General features: G+C 40.1%; 1 protein-coding gene across 1 annotated transcript; it reads left to right on the top strand.

The window, feature by feature from the left end:
* LOC118634941 (schlafen family member 5-like) lies at positions 1-19,464 on the top strand. The gene is made up of 5 exons (XM_036269782.1): positions 1-115; positions 8,098-9,146; positions 13,621-13,746; positions 17,301-18,018; positions 18,190-19,464. The coding sequence occupies exons 2-5, from the start codon at positions 8,138-8,140 to the stop codon at positions 19,004-19,006; spliced, it is 2,670 nt and encodes an 889-aa protein (XP_036125675.1). The 5' UTR covers positions 1-115; positions 8,098-8,137; the 3' UTR covers positions 19,007-19,464.
* Positions 19,465-23,185: the final 3,721 nt, after the last annotated feature.

The raw sequence follows: 23,185 nt of genomic DNA, 5'->3' as shown, positions 1-23,185 counted from the left end.
TCAGTTGACATAAGGACGACCTGACGCTGGAGGGTAAAGGCCACTGCTCTGGAATTGAGAGGCTCCGTCGCTGTCTTCTGGAGGGAGGCGTGCTGCAGAGGAGAGTTCCTGACCGGTAATGAGTCCCCCGAGCCCTTTTGCCCACGTCTTCCAATAGCTCGGTTTGCGCCCTCCCGCTGTGGTGAAGGCGAGTGCAGCTCCCTGGGCCTGGGCGGGCGCCCCAGGAACTCCCTTCCTGCTTGGGACACTGGGTTTGTGGACTCTCGCTCAGTAGTAGCAACTTCCAAGATGGGCAGCGAAGGATCGGGGAACGGGGAGGTTTGGAACGCGTGGTGAGCTGGGGAGGGAAGAGAGGCGCAGCCTCACAGCCCACATTTTACCAAACCGAGCCTGGTAAAATTTTCCCACAGTTCAGGAGCTCAGAGAAGTTTAAAAAAACAAAACAAAAAACGGCTACATCAGGTACTGGAGCGCCTGAAGGTGAAGCCAGTGAGGTTGTGGTCTGTGGACAAGTAGGGTCGGTGTCCAGTTCATTACAAGAGGCTGAGTTCCTCGAATTGCCTGGAAGCCCCTGGGTTGGAATGTCAGTCCTCAAACAGTTAATAGCTCCCACCCGGTGGGCCGGCTCCCAGTATAGACCCGGAAGCCCTGGATCCCCCTCCAGTGGCCCACTAGAGCTCCCCGGCTCTGTTCTTCGGGGCTATGATGCCAAGTCCACTTCCTGTTTGTCTCTTTTATTTTTATTTTATTTATTTATTTTATTAGAGGGAGAGGGAGAGAGAGCGATAGAAACATGGGTATAGAGAGATACAGGATCAGCTGCCTTCTGCACACCCCCACGGGGGATCAGGGCTGCAAATCCGCCATGTGCCCCACCAGGAATCCAACTGGGACCTCTCAGTCCATGGAACCAATCTCAGTACACTGAGCCACACCAGCTGAGCCTGTCTTTTTTTTTTTTTTTTTCAATCTGAAAAAAAAAAAAAAGATTTGAGAGAGTGATTGATTTGTTGTTCCTCTTATTTATGCATTCTTTGGTTGATTCTTGTATGTGGCGCCCTGATGGGGTATCGAACCTGAAACCTTGGCATATGAGGAAGACCTAACGAACTGGGCTATGCAGCTAGGGCTCCTGTCCACTTTTGCATTTGACTGTCTAGGAGCCAGGAAGGAATCCTTGAGGACTAGTGTGGTAGGGAGGGGATGCTGGACAGTGGGACTTTTGCTTGGCTCCTTCGGGTTCACTCACACCCATCATGGTCTCAGCTCAGAGTCTCTAGGAGGAATTGGGTGTGTGCAGTGACTAAAGTTTGTCTGGCCCTGCCCTGCTCCAGGAAGGTGACAGAGCTTTGCTTGCCTTGGTGGGGGAAGAGGAACTGATTCCACTCAATTCTCTCGCTCTCTCTCTCTCTCTCTCTCTCTCTCTCTCTCTCTCTGTGTGTGTGTGTGTGTGTGTGTGTGTGAGTTCCTGTGGCCAGAAGAGAAGGGAAGATGAGCAGCTAAGAACAGTGTCCTGTGTCAGAAGCCTTCATTTAAATGTTACAAAACTCAACTCTTTTGTTCAAATAAGAAAGTGAGTGCCTTGGCAGGGTAGCTCAGTTGGTTAGAGGGTCTTCCCAATATGCCACGGTTGTGGGTATAATCACTGGTGAGGGCACATGCAAGAAGCAACCAATGAATACATAAATAAATGAGACAAAAAGAAAAACATCAAAGTCTCTCTCTCAAATCAATAAATAGAATTTTTAAAAAAGAAAAGAAAAAGAACAATAAAAAATTTTAGTACTTTCACCCTGGCCAGTTTGGTTCAGCTGTTAGAGCGTCGGCCTGCGGTATAGAGAGACCTGGGTTCGGTTCCCGCTAAGGGCACGTACCTCAGTTGCAGTTTGTCCAGGCCCTGGTTGGTCATGCGGGTGGCAGCCACTTGATGTGTCCCTTTCACGTCAATGTTTCTCTCTCTCTCTGTCCCTCTCTCTCCCTCCCACTCTACCTGAACAAAAAATGGAAAAATGTCCTCGGGTGAGGAAAAAAGAAAAGAATTTTTAGTACTTGCAAGTGGAAAAAGACTAAAATGTGATGACCTACTCCTGGCCTGATAATACCCATCAGAAAACAGAAATCAGTTTCAATTTTATTGTTATGGCAACAGAACATTATGTAAAGAACCATTCATAGTTACAGTATTTGTCAAGGCTATTAGATATTTCACAGGCCAGAACAACAGATACTGAAGACCAAGTGTCTTGGAGGATTATTTTGCTAGAAAAACAAAATCTACAAAAGCAACGATGTGAAATGGAATTCTTTCTGCTTTCATGCACCTATAAGGAAGAGAGAGCATTATTTCTTATGTTGCTGATGTAATTTTCACTGGCAGTTAGAATGGCCTACTGTTTTTCACACTAAGCACTAGATTTCCACCAAGTGGGGACTTGGCAGGGATAAGAAGGGTAAATTTCCACTATGTAAGGAAAAGGGCAGGTTGGGGTGATGGTTATTATCAAATGAACATGCACACAAAGGTCTCCATCTGGAGTATATGGGTCTATATAACACTAATCCTATTGTAAACGTACTTTCTTTGGAAAGTACTCAGTAATAGCAGGCACATAAATTTACAGTCCTAACAGGCTATTGAACTCATTATATTAGAGTAAAATACTTTTTACTTGTTTTTTTCGCAATCATTCATGTATGTGGTTTCAAAAAGCTTTATTGGGTATTTTTGACAGACAATAAACTGCACATATTTAAAGTATACAATTTGATCAATTTTGACATATGAAACCATCATGGCAATTAAGATAATGAACATATATATCACCCCCAAAAGTCCTTTCGTAATCCCTCTCTTTCACTTCTCAACCCCCACCCCCACCTCCAAACAGCAAATGGTTGGTGTTCAGTCACTATAGAATAATTTTCATTTTCTAAAATTTTATACAAATGGAATCATATAGTATGTACTCTTTTTTGTCTGGCTTCTTTCACTCAGAATAATTATTCTGAGATTCATTCATGTTGTGGGTCCCGAGAGTTCTTTCTTTTTTACTGCTGAGTAGTATTCCATTGTATGGATAATCAAAATTTGTTTTTGTTGATGGACATTTAGTTTGTTTTCAGTTTATGGCTTTTACAAATAAAAGTGTTACGAACATTCATGTACAAACCTTTGTATGGACATACGTTTTCATTTCTCTTGGGTAAATACTTGGAAGTGGAATGTCTGGTAAGTGTATGAAACTACCAAACTCTTTCCCATAAAGGATTGTACTGTATGTTCCTACCAGGAGTGTATGGGAGTTCCCTTTCCTCCACATCCTCACCAACACCTAGTTTGTTCATCATTTTAGTCATTCTAACAGGTGTGCATTATTATCTCATTGTAGCTTCAGTTGGCATTTCCTTAATGACTAGTGATTTTGAACATCATTTTACATACTCATTTGCTATCTATATACCTTATTTGGGGAAGCATCTATTCAAATCTTTTATCCATTATATTTAGGTTTTCATTTTATTTTAAATATTTTCATTAATATTTTTAGAAAGAGAGGAAGGGAGAGGGAGAGAGATAGAAACATCTATGAGAGAGAGAAGCATCAACATAGATCGGCTGCCTCCTGCATGCCCCCTACCAGGGATCAGGCCTGCAATCCAGGCATGTGCCCTGACTGGAAATCAAACCAGCGACTTCTTGGTGCATAGGTTGATGATCAACCACTGAGCCACACCAGATGGGCAGGTTTTTATTTTATTTTAAATTTATCTTTACTGTTGAAAGTATTACAGATGTCCCCCTGTTTTCCCCCCATTGATCCCCTCATCCCTGCTCTCACCCCTTTCTGCCTTCCCCACACTACTGTCTGTGTTCATTGGTTATGCATATATCCATTTAAGTTCTTTGGTTTATGTCTTTCTGCTCCTCCCCCCTTCCCTCTGAGGTTCATCAGTCTAACAACCAATTTGTACTGCTTAATGTTTTTATTTTTTTGCTCATCCCTCCAACCCTCTCCCATCTGGCAACCAACAAAAACTTATCTGTGTCTATGAGTCTGTTTCTGCTATGCTTGTTCATTTTGTTTGTAGATTCAGTTGTTGATAGATATGTATTTATTGCCTTTTTTTTTTGTACAGAGTGGGAGGGAGAAAGAGGAAGAGAGAGAGAGGGAAACATCGATGTGAAGGGACACATCGAGTGGCTGCCACCCGCACGACCAACCAGGGCCGGGGACAAACTGCAACCGAGGTACATGCCCTTAGCGGAAACCGAACCCGGGTCTCTCCGGACCACAGGTGGATGCTCTAACCGCTGAACCAAACTGGCCAGGGCTATTTATTGCCATTTTATTGTTCATATTTTTATCTTCTTCTTCAAGAAGACCCTTCAACATTTTATATAATAGTGGTTTGTTGGTGATGAACTCCTTTAGCTTTTTCTTGTCTGGGAAATTCTTTACATGTCTGTTGATTCTAAATGATAGCTTTGCAGGGTAGAGTAATCTTGGTTGTAGGTCCTTGCTTTTCATTACTTTAAATATTTCTTGCCATTCCCTTCTGGCCTGCAAAGTTTCTTTTGAGACATCAGTAGACAGTCTTATGGGAGCTCCCTTGTAGGTAACTAACTACTTCTCTCTTGCTACTTTTAAGATTCTTTCTTTGTCTTTAACCTTAGCATTTTAATTATGATGTGGTTTGTTGTGGGCACCATTGGGTTCATCTTGTTTGGGACTCTCTGTGCTTCCTGGACTAGTATGTCTGTTTCCTTCACCAACTTAGAGAAATTTTCTGTCATTATTTTTTCAAAAACGTTTTCAATTTCTTGCTCTCTGTCTTCTCCTTCTGGCACCCTCATGACACAAATGTTGGTATGCTTGAAGTTGTCACAGAGGCTCCTTACACTATTTTTATTTTTTTAGATTTTTTTTTTCTTTTTACTGTTCTGATTGGGTGTTTTGTTTTGTTTTTTATTCTCACCGGAGGACATTTTTTCATTTTTGTTCAGATAGAGTGGAAGGGAGAGAGAGAGAGAGAGAAACATTGACTCAAAAGGGACACATCAAGTGGATGCCTTCTGCACAACCCCAACTGGGGCTGGGGACAAACTGCAATCGAGGTATGTGCCCTTAGCAGGAACCGAACCTGGGTCTCTCTGGACTGCGGGCTGACACTCTAACCGCTGAACCAAACCAGCCAAGACCTGATTGGGTGTTTTTTTGCTTCCTTATATTCCAAATCGATGGTTGTCCAAACTATTTTCCACAATGGCCACACGTTTTACATTCCTACTAGCAATGTATATGGATTCCAGTTTCTCTAAAACCTCACTAACACTTGTTATTTTCTTTTTACTATTATTATTATTATCATTATCCAAGTAGGTGTGAAATTATGTCTCATTGTGCTTTTTTTAAAAAAAATTTTTTTCTTTTCTTTATTGATTTTAGAGAAAGGGAGAGGGAGAGGGAGAGAGATAGAAACCTCAATGAGAGAGAACATTGATTGGCTGCCTACTGCATGCCTCCCACTAGGGATCAGGCCCACAACCTGGCATGTGTCCTGACCGGGATTCGAACTGGCAACCTCTTGGTGCATGGATCAACGCTCAACCACTGAGCCACACTGGCCAGGTTCATTGTGCTTTTGATTTTCATGTCCCTAAGGACTAATGATGTTGAGCATCTTTTTATGTGCTTATTGATCATTTATATATCTTCATTGGAGAAAAGTCTATTTAAGTCCTCTGTCCATTTTAAAATTGAATTGTTTGGTTTTTGTTGTTGTTGAGTTAGACTAATTATGAAAGATATTCTCACCAGGTTTCGAACTCTAGGTTGACAATATTTTTCTTCTTTTAGTGATTTAAAGATGCTGATCCATTATCTTCTCGTTTGTTTTATTTCTGACCAAAATACCTAGTGTCATTTTTTTTGTTCCTTTATATATGATATACCTTTTTCCTCTAGTTGCTTTTAAGAGTTTATCTTTAACACTAGTTTTGAGCAAATGAACTGTGATGTACTTGGTGTAGTTTTCTTCACGTGTCTTATCTTGTTGAATATCTTGGATCTTGATCTTGATTTTACATAGTTTACATCAAATTTGGAAATTTTCTGGCCAGTATTTCTTCAAAAATGTTTTAGTCATTTCAGACAGGAGAGTAATCTAGTCCCTGGTACTCTGCTCTGACAGGAAGTGGAAGTCTCATGTACATAGTTTTTTCAAGTCATAGTTCTGTAAAAGATAATAAGAAACCCCATGGTCCATACCCTCACCCACTTTTCCTGCTTTTGCCTCTTTGGCTTTTACCTTTGGCAATTAACTGTATATTTCTAAATATGTGTATGCTTTCTCTAACCCCTGCCCGCCCCCACCCCTACCCAAGTGGGTGAGTATTAACAACAAAAAAGAAATCCTACCAATTTTATAGTGTCAGGTGCCACCCATGAAACCTGCTGCCATCTTGCTCCAGTTTTGGCTGGTGATCCTTTAGGCCTGTCCCACAGCTTCATTCTGGGCTCTGTCTTCACATTCATCTAGGGGATGGTATTTGCTTCTCTCTTGGGTTTCATCTTTTGTTCCCTGCATCCAGATATTGGGTATGTGGGCCAGGGGGTGTAGGGGAAGACTGAGTCAGGACACTTTCCAAATAGCATGACATCTTCTTGGTTCACAGTGAAGTCTTTCTTGATAGAGGGTTTTGTAATTATGTGTGAGTTGGTTTAATTGCTCCTTCTTCTTCCTCAACTGCCACAGATTGGCCAAAGATCGGCAGCTGTAGGAATGTATATCACTCCCACCTGCTTTCAGTCCTGCACTGTGGTTGTGAAGATGATGTGTCTGCATGCTCTCATTCAACTTTCCCTCTTCTGAGACTCTTTGTTGTCAGTCAAGGTCTAGGAAATGTCAAAAGCCCACCTCAAACTGACATCCTGGTTGTTCCAAACAGTCAATAATTTGTTTGTTAGTTGCAAAAATTATATATATGTATATAGTAATTATTATATATGTTTTATGATATAAAATATATTATACATAAGAATATATAGCCCTGGCCGATTTGGCTCAGCGTTTACAGCATTGACCTGTGGTCCAGAGAGACCCGGGTTCGGTTCCCGCTAAGGGCATGTACTTTGGTTGCAGTTTGTCCCCAGCCCTGGTTGGGTCGTGAGGGTGGCAGCCACTCGATGTGTCCCTTTCACGTCGATGTTTTTTTCTCTCTCTCTCTCCCTCCCCCTCTATCTAAATAAAAAAAATGGAAAAATGTCCTCGGGTGAGGATAAAAAAAAAAAGAATATATATATAATTTTTTTCCCCCACAAGATGGGAAGTGCTTGGACCAGGAGAAGGTAAAGAATCTGTTTCATAGCAACAATGATAAATTACCAACTCAATCAGATTTGCTCCTTCACAAAATTGTACTATAAAATAATACAGGACTTGCCCAGGTCTCAGTGAGTGGAGAAAGAAAAAGTACCAGGAATAACAATAAATATCAGTACACTTCGCCCGCTGGGTGTGGCTCAGTGGTTGAGCGTAGATCCATGCACCAAGAAGTCACCGGTTCGATTCCTGGCCAGGGCACATGCCCAGGTTGTGGGCCTGATCCCCACTGGGGGGCATGCAGGAGGTGGCCAATTGATAGTCTTTCTCATCGATATTTTTATCTCCCTCTCCCTCTCCCTTCCTCTCTCACTAAAATCAATAAAGAAAAAATAGTTTTTAAAAAATCAGTACACTTCAAAGATATATTTTGACCATGAAATCTTTTCAGTTGCATCTATCCATGTATATCTCTGTAATGCTTCCTGTTTTCTGCAGATGTCTTGAAAGACCTTGTCATTTAGAGAACTTGGCAGAAACAGTTATTAAAAACATAGCATAAAAATAGCCTCTTGATCAGGCCTGTGGTGACAGTTGGCTTCCAGCAGACTTAGTTCCTCAACCTGTTGCATACCCTTCATGTATGAATCTGGCTTCAATCTCAGTGGAAATAAATGAAGTGACCCATTTCACAAGAGTGGCCTCAAACTGTCGATTTCCTACCACCCCTATTCCTGTCCTATTCTAATGGTTTTATCTTCCTGGTTTTTTTAGGAGAACATTTCAAGCTAAGAATAGGAAGAGTCCTGAGAAGATGAGTCTCAAGATTGATTTGGAAACAGATTTTGCTGAGTGTGTTTTAAATGCAGGAAAAGTCATCCTTGGGTGTACGCAAAGGAATGAAATGGACCCTCACCTGCAGGAAGAACAGAATCAAATCATCTTGCGTGCAATATGTGCTCTGCTGAATTCTGGCGGAGGAGTGGTCAAGATTGAGATTGCGAACAAAAACTACAATTATGAAACTCACGGAGTAGGATTAAACGTGCCTTCAGTTTTCAAACACTATTTAGATGAGATGCAACAGAAAGACAAAGATCTCTTTTTTATTTTTGTGAAGTCATGGAATGCAAGGGCCTCTGGTGTACGGCTTGCTACTTTGTCCTCCAATTTGTACCACAGACATCAAACATCTACTGATGTCATGACGTCTCAGGAAGCACTGGCATTCCTCAGAAGGAGGATTCAGACTCTTCAGAATATTCATGATTCCAATTTGTTAAGTCCACAGAATGTTCAGGGTGGGAACATAAATGTCTCAGCGGCTGCTTTATTTCATAGCAGTGATCACCTTCAGTACCTGCAAAAGCTCAACTTCACTAAGTCCGAGCATGTTGAATTCAAAAGGTTCTCAGGAGAGATATTACAATGCTTTGCCAAGCATCTCCCCAGTTGTGTGTCTGCATTTGCAAACACTGAAGGAGGGTACATATTTTGGGGGGTGCATGAAGAGACCCTTCAAGTCATTGGATATAAAAAAGAGGAAATAGATTGTACCTCCTTGGAGGGCTTCATCAGTAGCTGTATTAGGAAGTTACCAGCCCATCATTTCTGCACCCAGAGGTGTGAGATAAAACATAAAATCAATCTCCTTGAAGTACACAAGCAGGGGGTCCTCTATGGATATGTCTGTGCAATCAAGGTGGAACAATTCTGCTGTGCACTGTTTGCCAAAGAGCCTAGTGCCTGGCAGGTGAAAAACAACTGCGTGAGACAGCTGGCCACAAATGAATGGGCAGCTTGGATGACAGAAACCGACCCAGGTCAGGGAGCAGAATCCACAATAACTGTAATGGGGGTTGGGAGGGAGGAAAGGGAGGTATTATTTTAGAATCTTAGGAAAGAGAGGTACTCTTTGAGAATTAATATCTGTTAATAATTATAGACGCAGCTGGCGGGCATTGCTCTTCTTTCCCTCTGTCCATCTGAATGAACGTGTGTTCAGCAGATGCCCTGGGCTAGTCGACCCACAGGAGGGTGGTACAGAGAGCTGTTTGGCCTAGTAATTTCTATCTTCATTTCCTTTCTTGTGTTCATATTCAAGTCTTTTCTTTTCCTTTCTGATTATAAACTCACATTTAATCATTTAGGAAATTGCTTTTCACATGTCCTCGTTCACTTACTGCCACTAACCACTGCCTTCCCATTTTGTATGGTTCCCTGGATTAAATAGTCTCTCTTTCTTATTGCCCCACTCCCACTTCTGAGCTAAAAGATGACCAAACCATGGCTGTCCCTCTCCTTTCCCACTTTTCCTTGTGAGAACCAACATGTGTTATTAACCATGACTAATAAGCTGAAGAACAAAGTTGTTGATATGCAACCACTTTGGAAAAGGAAAGCCGGAGAGAAATTAGACCAAAAAAAATCAATGGTAATTTCTTCAAAAGTCTAGATAAACAAAGTCTATTTCAGAATCAGCTCAGAAATATATCTTCTAAGCCTATTAAAAAAAATATATTATTTGCCCTGGCCGATTTGGCTCAGCGGTTAGAGAATTGACGCGGACCAATGAGACCCGGGTTCAATTCCAGCCAGGAGCATGTACCTTGGTTGAGGTTCGTACCCGGTCTTGGTCAGGATCGTGCGGGAGGCAACCAGTCAATGTGTCTCTCTCACATTGATGTCTCTCTCTTTCTCTGTGTTTCTCTCTCTCTCTCCCTCTCTCCCTCCTAATCTGTCTAAAAGATAAATGGAAAAAATATTTTTGGGTAAGGATAAAAAAATTATTTTTTAATTAATTCATTTTTGTTACAGATGTTTCTCCCTTTCTCCCCATTGACTCCCTCCTCCCACTCCTCCCCTGCTCCCAGCATTATTGTCTATGTCCTTGTTTATGCATACATGCATATAAGTTCTGTGGTTTATCTCTTCCCCCCCAATCCACCTCTTCTGAGATTTGTCAGTCTGCACCCCACTTCCATGGGTCTATTTTCTTCCTCAGCTTGTTTTGTTCATTATATTCCACAAATAAGTGAGATCATGTGATATTTGTCTTTCTCTGATTGGCTTGTCTTGCTTAGGATAATACTCTCCAGGTCCCCTCATGTGGTCTCAAAGGATAAGAGATCTTTCTTTCTTCCAGCTGCATAGTATTCCATTGTGTATATGTACCACTGCTTTTTTATCCACTCATCTATTAATGGACACTTGGGCTGTTTTCAGATCTTAGCGATTGTAAATAGTGCTGCTACGAGCATAGGGGTACATATATTCTTTCTGATTGGTGTTTCAGGCTTCTTAGGGTATATTCCTAGAAGTGGGATCACTGGATCAAATGGCAGTTACATTTTAAATTTTTTGAGGTAGCACCATATTGTTTTCCATAGTGGCTACACCAGTCTGCATTCTCACCAGCAGTATAGTAGAGTCCCCTTTTCTCGACACCCTTGCCAGCACTTGTTGTTTGATGATTTGTTGATGGCGGCCATTCTGGTAGGTGTGAGGTGATACCTCATTGTTGTTTTAATTTGCATCTCTCTGATGATTAGTGATGTTGAGCATTTTTTCATATGTCCCTTAGCCGTTTGTATGTCCTGTTTGGAGAGGTGTCTATTTAGGTCTTCTGCCCATTTTTTAATTGGGTTCTTTGTCTTCCTTTTGTTGAGTTGTATGACTACTCTATATATTTTGGAAATTAGCTCCTTATCTGATGTATTGTTGGCAGTTATGCTCTCCCTTATAGTGGGTTTCCTTTGCATTTTGATGCTTGTTTCTTTTGCTGTGCAGAAGCTTTTGAGTTTGATGTAGTCCCATGTGTTCATTTTTTCCTTTGTTTCTTTTCCCTTAGGAATTGTATCAATGAAAATTCTGCTGCATATGATGTCTGAAATTTTTTTTTTTTATTGATTTTAGAGAGAGAGGAAAGAAGGAGAAAGAGATAGAAACATCAATGAGAGAGAACATTGATTGGCCACCTCCTGCATGCCCCCCACTGGGGATTTGGCCCACAAGCCTGGGCGTGTGCCCTGACCAGGAATTGAACTGGTGACCTCTTGGTGCATGGGTCGATGCTCAACCACTGAGCCACACCAATTAGGCTGATGTCTGAAATGTTGTTGCCTGCGTTTTCTTCTAGGATTTTTATCGATTCTTGAGTCACATTTAAGTCTTTTATCATTTTTGAGTTTATTCTTGTGTATGGTGTCTAGCTTCAAGTTGGTGGTCTAGCTTCATTTTTTTTACATGTATCTGTCCAATTTTCCCAACACCATTTACTGAAGAGGCTGTCTTTACTTCACTGTATGCTCTTGCCACCTTTGCCAAATATTGATTGAGCATAATAACTTGGGTCAATTTCTGGGTTCTCCGTTCTGTTCCATCGATCTATATGCTTGTTCTTGTGCCAGTACCAGGCTGTTTTGATTACTATGGCTTTGTAGTATAACCTGATATCCGGTATTGTGATCCCTCCTTCTTTGTTCTTCTGCTGTGGCTATTCAGGGTCTTTTTTTTGGTTCCATATACACTTTTGAAGTATTTGTTCTAGTTCTGTGAAATACATCGTTGGTATTTTAATGGGGATTGCATTGAATCTATAGATTGTTTTGGGTAGTATGAACATTTTAATGATGTTAATTCTTCCAATCCATGAACAAGGTATATGCTTCCACTTTTTTATATCTTCCTCTATTTCTTTTTTAAATGACCTGTAGTTTTCTGCAAATAGGTCCTTTACTTCTTTGGTTAAGTTTATTGCTAGGTATCTTAATTTTTTTGCTGCAATGATAAATGGGATTGCTTTTTTAGTTTCTCTTTCTGTGAGTTCATTGTTAGTGTATAAGAATGCTGACGATTTCTTGACATTAATTTTGTATCCTGCCACTTTGCAAAATTCATTGATTAAATCTAGTAAATTTTTGATGGAGTCTTTAGAGTTTTTTATGTACAGTATTATGTCATCTGCAAAGAATGACAGTTTCACTTCCTCCTTTCCAATTTGGATTCCTTTTATGTTTTCCTCATGTCTAGTTGCTGTGGCTAAGACTTCCAGTACTATGTTAAATAAGAGTGGTAAAAAGTGAGCATCCCTGGCTTGTAGTTTTTGCCCATTGAGTATGATGTTAGCTGTAGGTTTTTCATATATGGCCTTTATTATGTCAAGATATGATCTCTCTATTTCCACATTGCTGAGCATTTTTATCAGAAATGGGTGCTGGATTTTGTCTAATGCTTTTTCAGCATCTATTGATATGATCATATGGTTTTTATCTTTCGTTTTGTTTATGTGGTGTATCACATTCATTGATTTGCAAATATTGTACCATCCTTGCATCCCTGGGATGATAAATAATTTTTTTGATGTATTGCTGGATCTGATTTGCTAATATTTTGTTAAGGATTTTGGCATCTGTGTTCATCAGGGATATTGGCCTGTAGTTTTCTTTCTTTGTAGTGTCATTATCTGGTTTTGGAATTAAAATTATGTTGGCCTCATAAAATGAGTTTGGAAATCTTCCATCTTCTTGGATGTTTTGGAATAGTTTGAGGAGAATCGGTATTAGATCTTCCTTGAATGTTTGGTAAAACTTCCCCGTGAAGCCTGGGCTTTTTTTTAAATCCTCACCCGAAGACATTCTTGCATTTATCTTCAGATAGAGCAGGAGGGAAAGAGGGAGGAAGAGAGAGAGAAACATCAATGTGAGAGAGACACATCAACTGGTTGCCACCCACACAACTCCATCAGAGGCCGGGGACATACTGCAACTGAGGTACGTACCCTTAGCGGGAACCAAACCAGGGTCTCTCTGGACCGTGGGCTGACACTCTAACCGCTGAGCCCAACTGGCCAGGGCCAGGCTTGGGCTTTTGTTTGCTGGGAGTTTCTTGATTACATCTTCCATTTCCTTAGTTGTTATTGGTCTGTTCAAGTTTTCTATCTCTTCCTGGTTCAGTTTTGGGAGACTGTGTGTTTCTAGAAATTTATCCATTTAGCCTAGATTGTCCAATTTGTTGGCACTAAGCCTATTTTTTCCATATAAACATTCTACAAATATAAAAACAGTTTGTTTCAATATAATAAATTAAAAACTAAAAACTTGCTCCACACCAGTCCACCTCCTCCACGCCCCCAAGGACATCAGTAGGCTCTTTGGAGCCGACTTGGGATGTAAATCAAATATCTGTGGGACAAGACTTTGAATTTTAAGACTAAGTGAAAGACTTTGCAACACAGCTCAGCTATAAGTTGGGGGTCAACCTTTTTGTATATTGAATGCTTTATTCTTGTTTTCTAAGATCTTTCTAGGTTTCCTGAGTTGGTCCTTGAGCTGAGTTTGTCGTCCAGCACACCCTGCAGCAGGAGTGTGTGCACTCATAAGAATTCGGAAACGCTGAGAGAACAGCAAAGACGTTACTTTCCAGGTAATTCATTACTGGTGGTTGCTTTGGAACAAGTTGCTTGTGCATCCATACTGAAAAAGTATAATTGAATTCCTGTTTTATGCTATAGAAAAAAATCAATTCCAGAAGGTTTTAGGGCATAAATGTCAGGAAAAAACCATTCAAATATTTTTTTATTTTTTTTCTTTATTGATTTTAGAGAGAGAGAGGAAGTGAGAGGGAGAGAGAGATAGAAACATCAATGAGAGAGAACATTGATTGGCTGCCTCCTGCATGCCCCTCATTGCGGATTGGGCCTACAACCTGGGCATGTGTCCTGACGGGGAATCGAACCGGCGACCTCTTGGTGCATGGGTCAACACTCAAGCACTGAGCCACACTGGCCGGACCCTTTCAAACTTTTGTCAGAAAATGTACTTGAATAATTTTGTGTTGTTCCGGTAGGAAAGAATTTCCTAAACCAGACATACAAAAGAATTAAACTTAAACCAAAAGAATGATTAATTTCACTATATTAAAATTAAGAATTTATGATCGTCAAATGAGTGAAAAGATTTAACTACAATCTTGAAAGTTATTTACAATATATGTAGCCCACAAAGGATTGGTATCAAGAATATATAAAGAACTTACATAATTCAAATTATTTCCCAATAGAAAAATGGGAAATAATTATAAAGATGAGTTTCTCAGAAAAGAAAACACATATGCCCAGTAAAGTTATGAAGGGATGTTCAACCCATAGCAGGTGTTGGAGACGTTGTGGGTAATCAGGATCTTTTTTTATTGCTGCTGGAAATTTAAACTGGGCGAATCCTTTTGGAAAACAAATTTGACATTATCTTGTATAATTGGTTATTTGCATACTCTACCATTCAGCAATTCTTTCTAGTTTCTAAAGAAAAATGTGTGCAAATGCATCAGGAAATATATATAATTGGAGATATGGCAATATCTCTTAGTGCTCATAAGTTCACTATTTGTAATAGCCCCAAATAGGAAACAACCAAATTATTTATTGTCACAACAGTGCATAAATATATTTTAGTATATTCACACAATGGAATGTTATTCAGCAGTGAAAATGAATGCACTACAGCTATATGAAAGTACAGGGCTAAATCTGAGTAATATGTATATACATCTTTTTATGAATTAACTCATAGATGTACCTGATTCTTTCACTGATTATGTAGAATCATAGTATTCCTCAACACAGATGTTATAAGTTTTAGCTGTTTTATTGTGAAATATACTATATAAACAGAAATTACATAGAATAGTGATATAACTTAATAAATAATTATATGGTGAAAACTTTGTAACCAATACACAGGTCAAAAAATAGAATTTTGCAAACACCCCTACTATCCATCCCTGTTTTAAACTGGTAAGCTTATGTGAACATTGCTAAATTGTAATTCAAAACATAACAGAATTCACTTTTCCCAAATGATGTTATCATGGCATTATTTCTTTTAGAAGAAGTTTAGTATCATTTTGTTCCACACACACACAAAAAAAGGATAAAATAAAATTATTTTCTTTCTTTTTTTCTTTCTTTCTTGATCCTCACCTGAGGATAATTTCTCCATTGATTTTTAGAGAGTGGAAGGGAAGGAAGGAAGGAGGAGGAGGAGAGAGAGAAACATTGATGTGAGAGAGACACATGGATTGGCTGCCACCTGCACATGACCAGAGCAGGGCTGGGGATCAAATCTGCAACCGAGGCACATGCCCTTGACTTGAATCGAACCTGCAACTCTTTGGTCCACAGGCCGATGCTCTAACCACTAAGCCAAACAGGCCAGGGCTATTTCTTTTTTATACTCTGCATATTATTCTGTATTAAACATTTCTTTTACATTATCTCTATCAGTTGGAAAGCCCATCCTCAATCCAGCCAAGCACAGAAATTTGGATTCATCGTTGTCTTTTCCCTCTACTTAGAATTAAAAATTCACATTTTGCCCTGGCCGGTTTGGCTGAGCAGTTAGAGCATTGGCTTGTGGACCAATGAGTTGTGGATTCGATTCTGGTCAAGGGCATGTACCTGGGTTGTGGTTCGGTTCACGGCCCTGGTCGGGTCATGCGGGAGGCAAGCAATCAATATCTCTCACATAAATGTTTCTCTCTCCCTTTCTCCCTCCCTCCCACTCTGTCTGAAGATAAACAAAAAAATATCCTCGGGTGAGGATTAAAAAAAGAAAATTAAAATTTTGTGTATTTTTTTTTCTGAGGAGTGGGTTCATAGTTTTGGTTAGATTCCAAATTTGGGTTTGTGACCCTAAAAGGTAAACTTTTTATACATGTATAGGAAAAGCCAAACTTTTAAAAAAAAAAAAGAACTTTAAAGAATTAAATTTTTCTATTTATTTTAGAGACAGAAGAAGGGAGAGGGAGAAAGAGAGAAAACATGGATTGGTTGCTTCCGTCTCACGTCCCGACCAGGGATAGAACCCACAACTTGGGTGTGTGCCCTGACCAGGAATTGAACCGGCGACCCTCAGTGCATGGGCCAATGCTCAAACAACTCAGCCACACTGGCCAGGGCTAAATAATTAATTTTTTAAAATTACAAATGTAAAATGGACTTTTTTTTTTTGTAAATAGACTGAGGGTTTTTAAACATGTATAGATTTGTGTGCTCACCATAGTCAAGATACAGAACAATTCCATCACCAAAAAAGGCTCCTTCATGTAGTTAAAATATCTTCCAACCTCTAACCTCCAGCAGCCATTGATCTATTCTCCATCCCTATAGTTTTGCCTTTTAAAGAATACCATGTAGGTGGAATCATATCGTAAGTATATGACATTTGCCAGGTATTTCCCCCAGCTTTATGGGGTTATAACTAACAATACCATGTATATGGTATGTAAAATGATGATTTCATACACACATATATATATTGTGAAATAATTACCACAACAAAATTAATTAACATATCCATCACCTCACATAATTACCATTTGTGTGTGTGTTGAGACTATCTAAGATCTCTCTTAGCAACTTTCAAGTGTATAATAACCCAGTGTTGTTAACTATGGTCAGCACTGCCAACTGTTGAAGATGCCACTATCATGCCTTCCTCCCAATCTCCACTTTTTTGTTTCTCACTTTAGACATCAGCAATACAACCTGCTTGGAGTTCCCTGAATGGACCTTGCTATTTCTTGCTTCCATGTTTTACTCGTGTACCCCTTTTGCCTCCCTATTCTTTCTTCCTTCAACTGGCTAAGTGTCAGCCATCCTGTAAGAAGCGTCTCAGGTGTCTCCTTCACAAAAACGTACATATTCTCTTTGAAGCTGCACCTCTCCTTGGTGTTCACCTAATGCTTTGTGCACATCTTTCCCTTTAATTTACCACTTTGTGTCATAATTTTTGTTTGTCTCTGTTTATACCTGTTGTTTGTCAGCTCCATTGGACTGAAATAGTTTTGTCTTGTTACTAATGCATAACCTAGTACCTACACATGGTAGACCCAAACGTGGATTGAATCTGTTACATATAATGATGATTACTAGCTTGTCTGTGAATTCTCTCATTCATTTCAATTCTTTCCCTGTTTAGTATCAGACAGCTTGGAGTATAGACCACAAAGCCTCTACAAGGAACTGTGCTCGCAACATATAGGACTCAGAAACGTAATGTTTCGTGTAAAGAACACTGTCCCTAAAGGAATATTGATTTTTTCTCGAAGCTGGGCTGTGGATGTGGGTCTGCAAGAGAAGCAGGGAGTCATCTGTGATGCTCTTCTACTTTCCCAGAACAAAATCCCAGTCCTCTACACCATCCTCAGTAAAAGAGATGAGCACTGGAAGGACTATTCTATGACGGTTGCCCGCACCTTAAAGCAGAAGCTTGTGAACACAGGTGGCTACACTGGAAAATTGTGCATCATTCCTTCTGCCTTCTTGCTGGAACCTGGTAAAACATCAGATGCCCTTTATGGTTTAAATTTGCAAAAATACCCTGAGTCTTATAAACTGATGACCACACAGGATATGGAAGCTCTGTTGCAGTCCCTTGTGATAGTTTTGCGTGGGTTCAGATCTTTCTTAAGTGAAGAGCTGGGCTCTGAGGTTTTGAACCTACTCACGGATAAACAGTATGAGTTGCTTTCAATGAACTTTCGTAGCACCAGAGAGCTGTTTGTACATGGCTTACCTGGATCAGGGAAGACCGTCCTGGCTCTTAGGATCATGGAAAAGATCAGGAATGTGTTTCACTGTCAACCAGGTGAAATTCTTTACATCTGTGAGAACAAGCCCCTGCAAGAATTCGTGAGGTATGTGGCCTGACTATATTCACTTTCTTTTCTTAAGTAAGTTTGACGGATGTGGCTTTAAGTTTACGTGCCTAGGTTAATATTGTATTTACTATGTCCAGATGAGTTTAGAGTAAAATTTACTTCCATTGTTTGTTTGGGGAAACTTGACAGTGTTTCTTACATTTTCAGCCACAAACATATCTGCCAGGCAGTGACCCGAAGAGCCTTCCTGCAGCCCAATGCAAACTTTGAAAATATTCAACACATAATCATTGATGAAGCTCAGAATTTCCGCACTGAAAATGGGGACTGGTATGAGAAGGCAAAAACCATCACTCGGAGAGGAAGGGCTCGCCCTGGCATTCTCTGGATCTTTATAGACTACTTTCAGACCAGTCACATGGACTGCAGTGGTCTCCCCCCTCTCTCAGAGCAGCAGATAAGAGAAGTGCTCATCAAAGTGGTCCGCAATGCAGATCCGATAGCCAACTACCTACAAGAAATAATGCACGAGGTCAGAGAAAATCCACCACCTAACATCCCTGTTGGGTCCCTGAATATACTCAATGAAGTTGAAATGGCTCATAGTGTCCCAGGCAACTTGGAGATTAGGGAGTACTCAGACTTGGAGAGGATGGTGGTTTATATAGCAGAGACATGCCAGATGTTCTTGAGGAATGGTTATTCCTACAAGGATATTGCTGTGCTTTGCAGCAAAGCAGCTGATATAGACACATATAAACAGAATCTTCAATCAGCAATGAGGAGGAGAAGAAATCCTCAGCTCAATGAGGAATCTGGTCCATTAGTACAGATCAAAGATGCATCAGAAATCAAGGGCAACCACATCGTGTTGGACAGTGTCCGTCGATTTTCAGGCCTGGAAAGAAACATCGTGTTTGGGATCAGTCCAAGGGCAGCCGAGCCAGCTGTTTTCCACAATCTGCTGCTCTGTTTGGCTTCCAGGGCAAGGAAATATCTGTATATTCTGAAGGTTTCTAACTGATAGGAAGATCCTAATCTAAGAAACAATTAAGTAGCCCTCATCTCTGGTTAACTGTGAACATATTTGATCTAAACATGTGATCATCAAATATTTAAAGAACACTCACTGTGAGCCATATACTCTTCCTGGTGCTGGGGATTGGGGATAGGTTAGCAAATCAGACAGATGGGAAAAGGCAAATCACAGAGAGTAAACCAATACAAGTACAAGAAATTTCAGTTAGTAATAAGGGACACCAGAGTAGTAACTGGATGGACCTGAGATATAGAGATTGTGTGTGTGTGTGTGTGTGTGTGTGTGTGTGTGTGTGTGTGTGTGTGTGTATGTAGGTAGGTAGGTTGGTGGTAGATAGAAAGGAGGTTGGGCCCTGGTTTGGCTCAGCCGTTAGAGCGTCGGCCCATGGACCAATGAGTCGCGGGTTCGATTCCCAATAAAGGGCACTTACCTCGGTACCTCAGTTTGTCCCTGACCCTGGTCGGGTCCTGCCGAAGGTAACCAGTTGATGTGGCTCCATCATTTCTCTGTCTTTCTCTCTCTCCCTCCCACTCTATCTGATGAGAAAAAAGAAGAAAGAAGAAAGAAAGAAAGAAAGAAAGAAAGAAAGAAAGAAAGAAAGAAAGAAAGAAGAAAGAAAGAAGGAAAGTTGGTTATTTAGGGTGGTCAGAGAAGTGTTCAGTTAGAGAAGAAGTCATAAGATCTTTGAGCTGTATGTGCCAGGCAGACTCAGCTATTTTCATTATTTTTAACACAGCCTTGGTGCAGAAATGCTGGAGTATGACATGCTGGGAGAGTATGAAGGATGGAGGTGGTAGTGTGTCTGGGCTTTTATTAGCCAGAAATGACTGTGTCATGTTTCAAAATGTATGATCAGAAGGTACAATTTATACCTTTTTGAAAGACCACCTACATTCCTTTTTTTTTAAATCCTCACTCGAGGACATTTTTGCATCTATCCTCAGATAGAGTGGGAGGGAGAGAAGGAGGAAGAGAGAGAGAGAGAGAGACATCGACTGGTCGCCACCCACACGATGACCCCAACCAGGATGGGGACAAACCGAAACCGAGGTACCTGTCCTTAGCGGGAACCGAACCTGGGTCTCTCTGGTCAGCAGGCCAATGCTCTAACCGCTGAACCAAACGGGCCAGGGCCACATTACGTTACTTGATTATTTTCCTTTTAATGGCATTAGTATATATATATATATATATTTTTTATCACTATTTCAAAAAGTTTTATGTGTGCTTTTGAAATCTCGGCTCTTAAACTCTGCTTTAATATTGTTCCTAAGGAGAATCTTAGTTTACTACTCGAAGGTAAGATTGCCACAGTTGCTCAGGGAGACATTTTGTGGTTTTCAAATTAATTTTTTAGAGAGAGAGGAAGGGAGGGGGGAGAAAAAGAGAGAGAGAAACATCTATCGGCTGCCTCCTGCACACCCTCCACGGAGGTGGGATCGAGCCCACAACCTGGGCATGTGGGAATTGAACCAGCAACCCTCCAGCCACATGGGCCAGGGCTGTGGTTTTTCTTTTTTTATTATTAATTTTAAAATGAAAGGGTCCATAGAGGATGAATGTTCTACATTCAAGGTTACACTTTATTTTTCATTTAATTTAATAACCAATGAAATGACAACATAAATCCAGTGTCTGTGTTCTGCTGAGTCTTCAAGATTTCAGCTACTCGCTTAAAGGGCAAAAAGGGCAAATTCCTTGGGTGCCATAGGTCTCTCGGAAATTCTCACAATATTTGAAGTAAAAACATCCCTCTTTCCTAAGAGACGTAAACTAAAAATTTCAGAGTTAATTCTCAATTAAAGACCCCACTATTTAAAAAAATATATATATATAGTGAAATTGAAGTATCACTGTAAGAAGTATGAACTTAAAACTAGCATTGGTTATTTCTGGCAGCTGGTTACACTATTTTAAAAACTTTAAAATTTTTGAGACACATCCATGGAAAAGCATGGAGTTAATTTATTGTGAAATGATTTGTAGCTAACTTGGAATATTGCACATCACTTAGGATAGTATATAGAGAAATACTTTTAAAATAAAATAATTAATATAAAAATTTGCAATTTTCTCTACAGAGCTAGATCAATCAAGTTCATAGACTCTCTTTTTACCAATATCTAAAAGGAATAGAAAAAATTAGTAAAACTACAGCTAAAAGTTTACCAGCAAGAGAGAAGCAAAGAACAGAGCTCAAGCTCATTACATAAACATCCAATAAATGTGTATAGACATTTAAAAAAACAACAGAATAAAAAAGATTTATATAAAGGCATAGTTACTATCTCAAATGCCCAAAGTAGTACTGACTAAAGAGAGTACAAGGAGATAGGAAAACCAGAATTCTCACTGATATGATCAATTTAAAGAGTGCCATCTGACCCTGGCTGGTGTGGCTCGCTGGTTGAGCATCGACACATGCACCAAGAGGTCACCAGTTCGATTCCCGGTCAGGGCACATGCCCAGGTTGTGGGCCAAATCCCCAGTGGTGGGCATGCAGAAGGTGGCCAATCAATGTTCTCTCTCATAGATGTTTCTATCTCTCTCTCTCTCCCTTCCTCTCTCTCTAAAATCAATAAAGAAAAAATTTTTTTTTAAAAAAGAGTGCCATCTAAGACAGGCAGCTCGGGAAAACACCAAGAGGCACTCAGGCATAGGCGCCCCTGATTGTTCCTGAGGATCCTCTGTAGAAATGGGAAGTATTTTTTAGGCTTTCCTGTGAAATCAGTGAAAAAAGCAAAGCCCAGGGGAATGAGATACAGCCCCTAGTACAGTGGAGTTAATAGAAATTCATAGGCAATGATCAAGAGTGCAAACCAGATCAACAGTGAGATCTCACATAACACCAGTTCAGATCAGGCTGCAGAAAAGTAGATGAAAAATACCACCGAGGCCGGCCGGCGTGGCTCAGTGGCTGAGCGTCAACCCATGCACCAAGAGATCTCCGTTTGATTCCCAGTCAGGACATATGCCCAGGTTATGGGCCTGATCCCCAGTGGGGGGCATGCAGGAGGCGGCCAATCAGTGTTCTCTCTCATCGATGTTTCTATCTCTCTCCCTCTCCTTTCTTCTCTCTCTAAAAATAAATAAAGAAAAAATAATTTTTAAAAAGAAAGATACCACTGAAGCTTCCAGCTGTACACTGGAGAGGAAGACATCAAGTTCCACTTCATAAAGAAAGTTGTCAAAGAGAGTCTTCATGCCTACTTAACGTGCATGGAAAAACTATACTGAGCTGCTCTTACTAAACATTAGAAAGATTAATGGCAGAAGAAGTAGGCAGAAAGACTATAGGGAAAAAAACGTAAAAAAGAAACGTGACGTGAGTCACATGAAAACCTATCCTGACAGGAAATATAACTCAAGGGACAAAAGTAAACTTCCTGCAAGTGTCTCCTGCTACAGAAGAACTTGAGAAATCCGTAATCCCGTAAGACAAGAGTTGAAAGACAAAATGACAAAGCAGCCAAAAGAAATGAAGGGGGATTAATGCTAAGGAAACAGATTGTGAAGCATTACAGAAGAAAATAAGGTAGAAGCAACAAGAAACTGAAAACACAATCCCTGGCTTACAGGAATACTTGAGATAATCATATAAATGCAGAGAAATAACACAAATATTAAGGTAATTATAAAGAAGATACATCTAGAGTACAGTGATCCACTAAGAATGGATATGAAGTAGAGAACTCAATAAATGAAACAGTAAACTATTCTAAAATATAATATGGAAAACATTTCTAAAATAAATCCTCAGATTGAAATAATTCTTAACAATCCAAGCAGAAAACTTCAATTATTTCCAAGTGTGAATGGCTGTTCTGGCTGCTGACTTCTCTGGAGCAATATTCAATACAAGAAGACAATAGGTATGTTGTATTTTTATTTTCACTTGGTTGCTTTTTAATCCAATCTGTCAATCTCTCCCTTTTTGTTGTGTTTAAACTATTTGATCTTTTTAACCTTTTATTTTGAAATACTTAGAGATTCACAAGAAGTTGCAAAAGTAGTACTGAGTGTAGAAGGATTCCTCAGGTCTTTCATCCCTTTCCTAGACCATTTATTTTTCATGTGATTATTGCTATATTTGGGTTTTCTTCTGTCCTACTATTTTTTCTCTTTTCATTTCTTCTTTGTTCTTTTTTTTTCTCTTTTATCCT

This window comes from Molossus molossus, unplaced genomic scaffold, assembly GCF_014108415.1.
Source record: "Molossus molossus isolate mMolMol1 unplaced genomic scaffold, mMolMol1.p scaffold_m16_p_19, whole genome shotgun sequence".
Taxonomy (NCBI): Eukaryota; Metazoa; Chordata; class Mammalia; order Chiroptera; family Molossidae; genus Molossus; species Molossus molossus.
The sequence above is the reverse complement of the archived record's forward strand: the minus strand, read 5'-3'. Positions and strand labels throughout refer to the sequence as shown.

Coding starts and splice junctions, on each gene's coding strand:
- LOC118634941 (XM_036269782.1), top strand. CDS start 8,138: ATGAGTCTCAAGATTGATTTGGAAACAGATTTTGCTGAGTGTGTTTTA. Junction 9,147..13,620: donor GATGACAGAAACCGACCCAG/GTCAGGGAGCAG, acceptor TTGTTTTCTAAG/ATCTTTCTAGGTTTCCTGAG. Junction 13,747..17,300: donor GCAAAGACGTTACTTTCCAG/GTAATTCATTAC, acceptor TTCCCTGTTTAG/TATCAGACAGCTTGGAGTAT.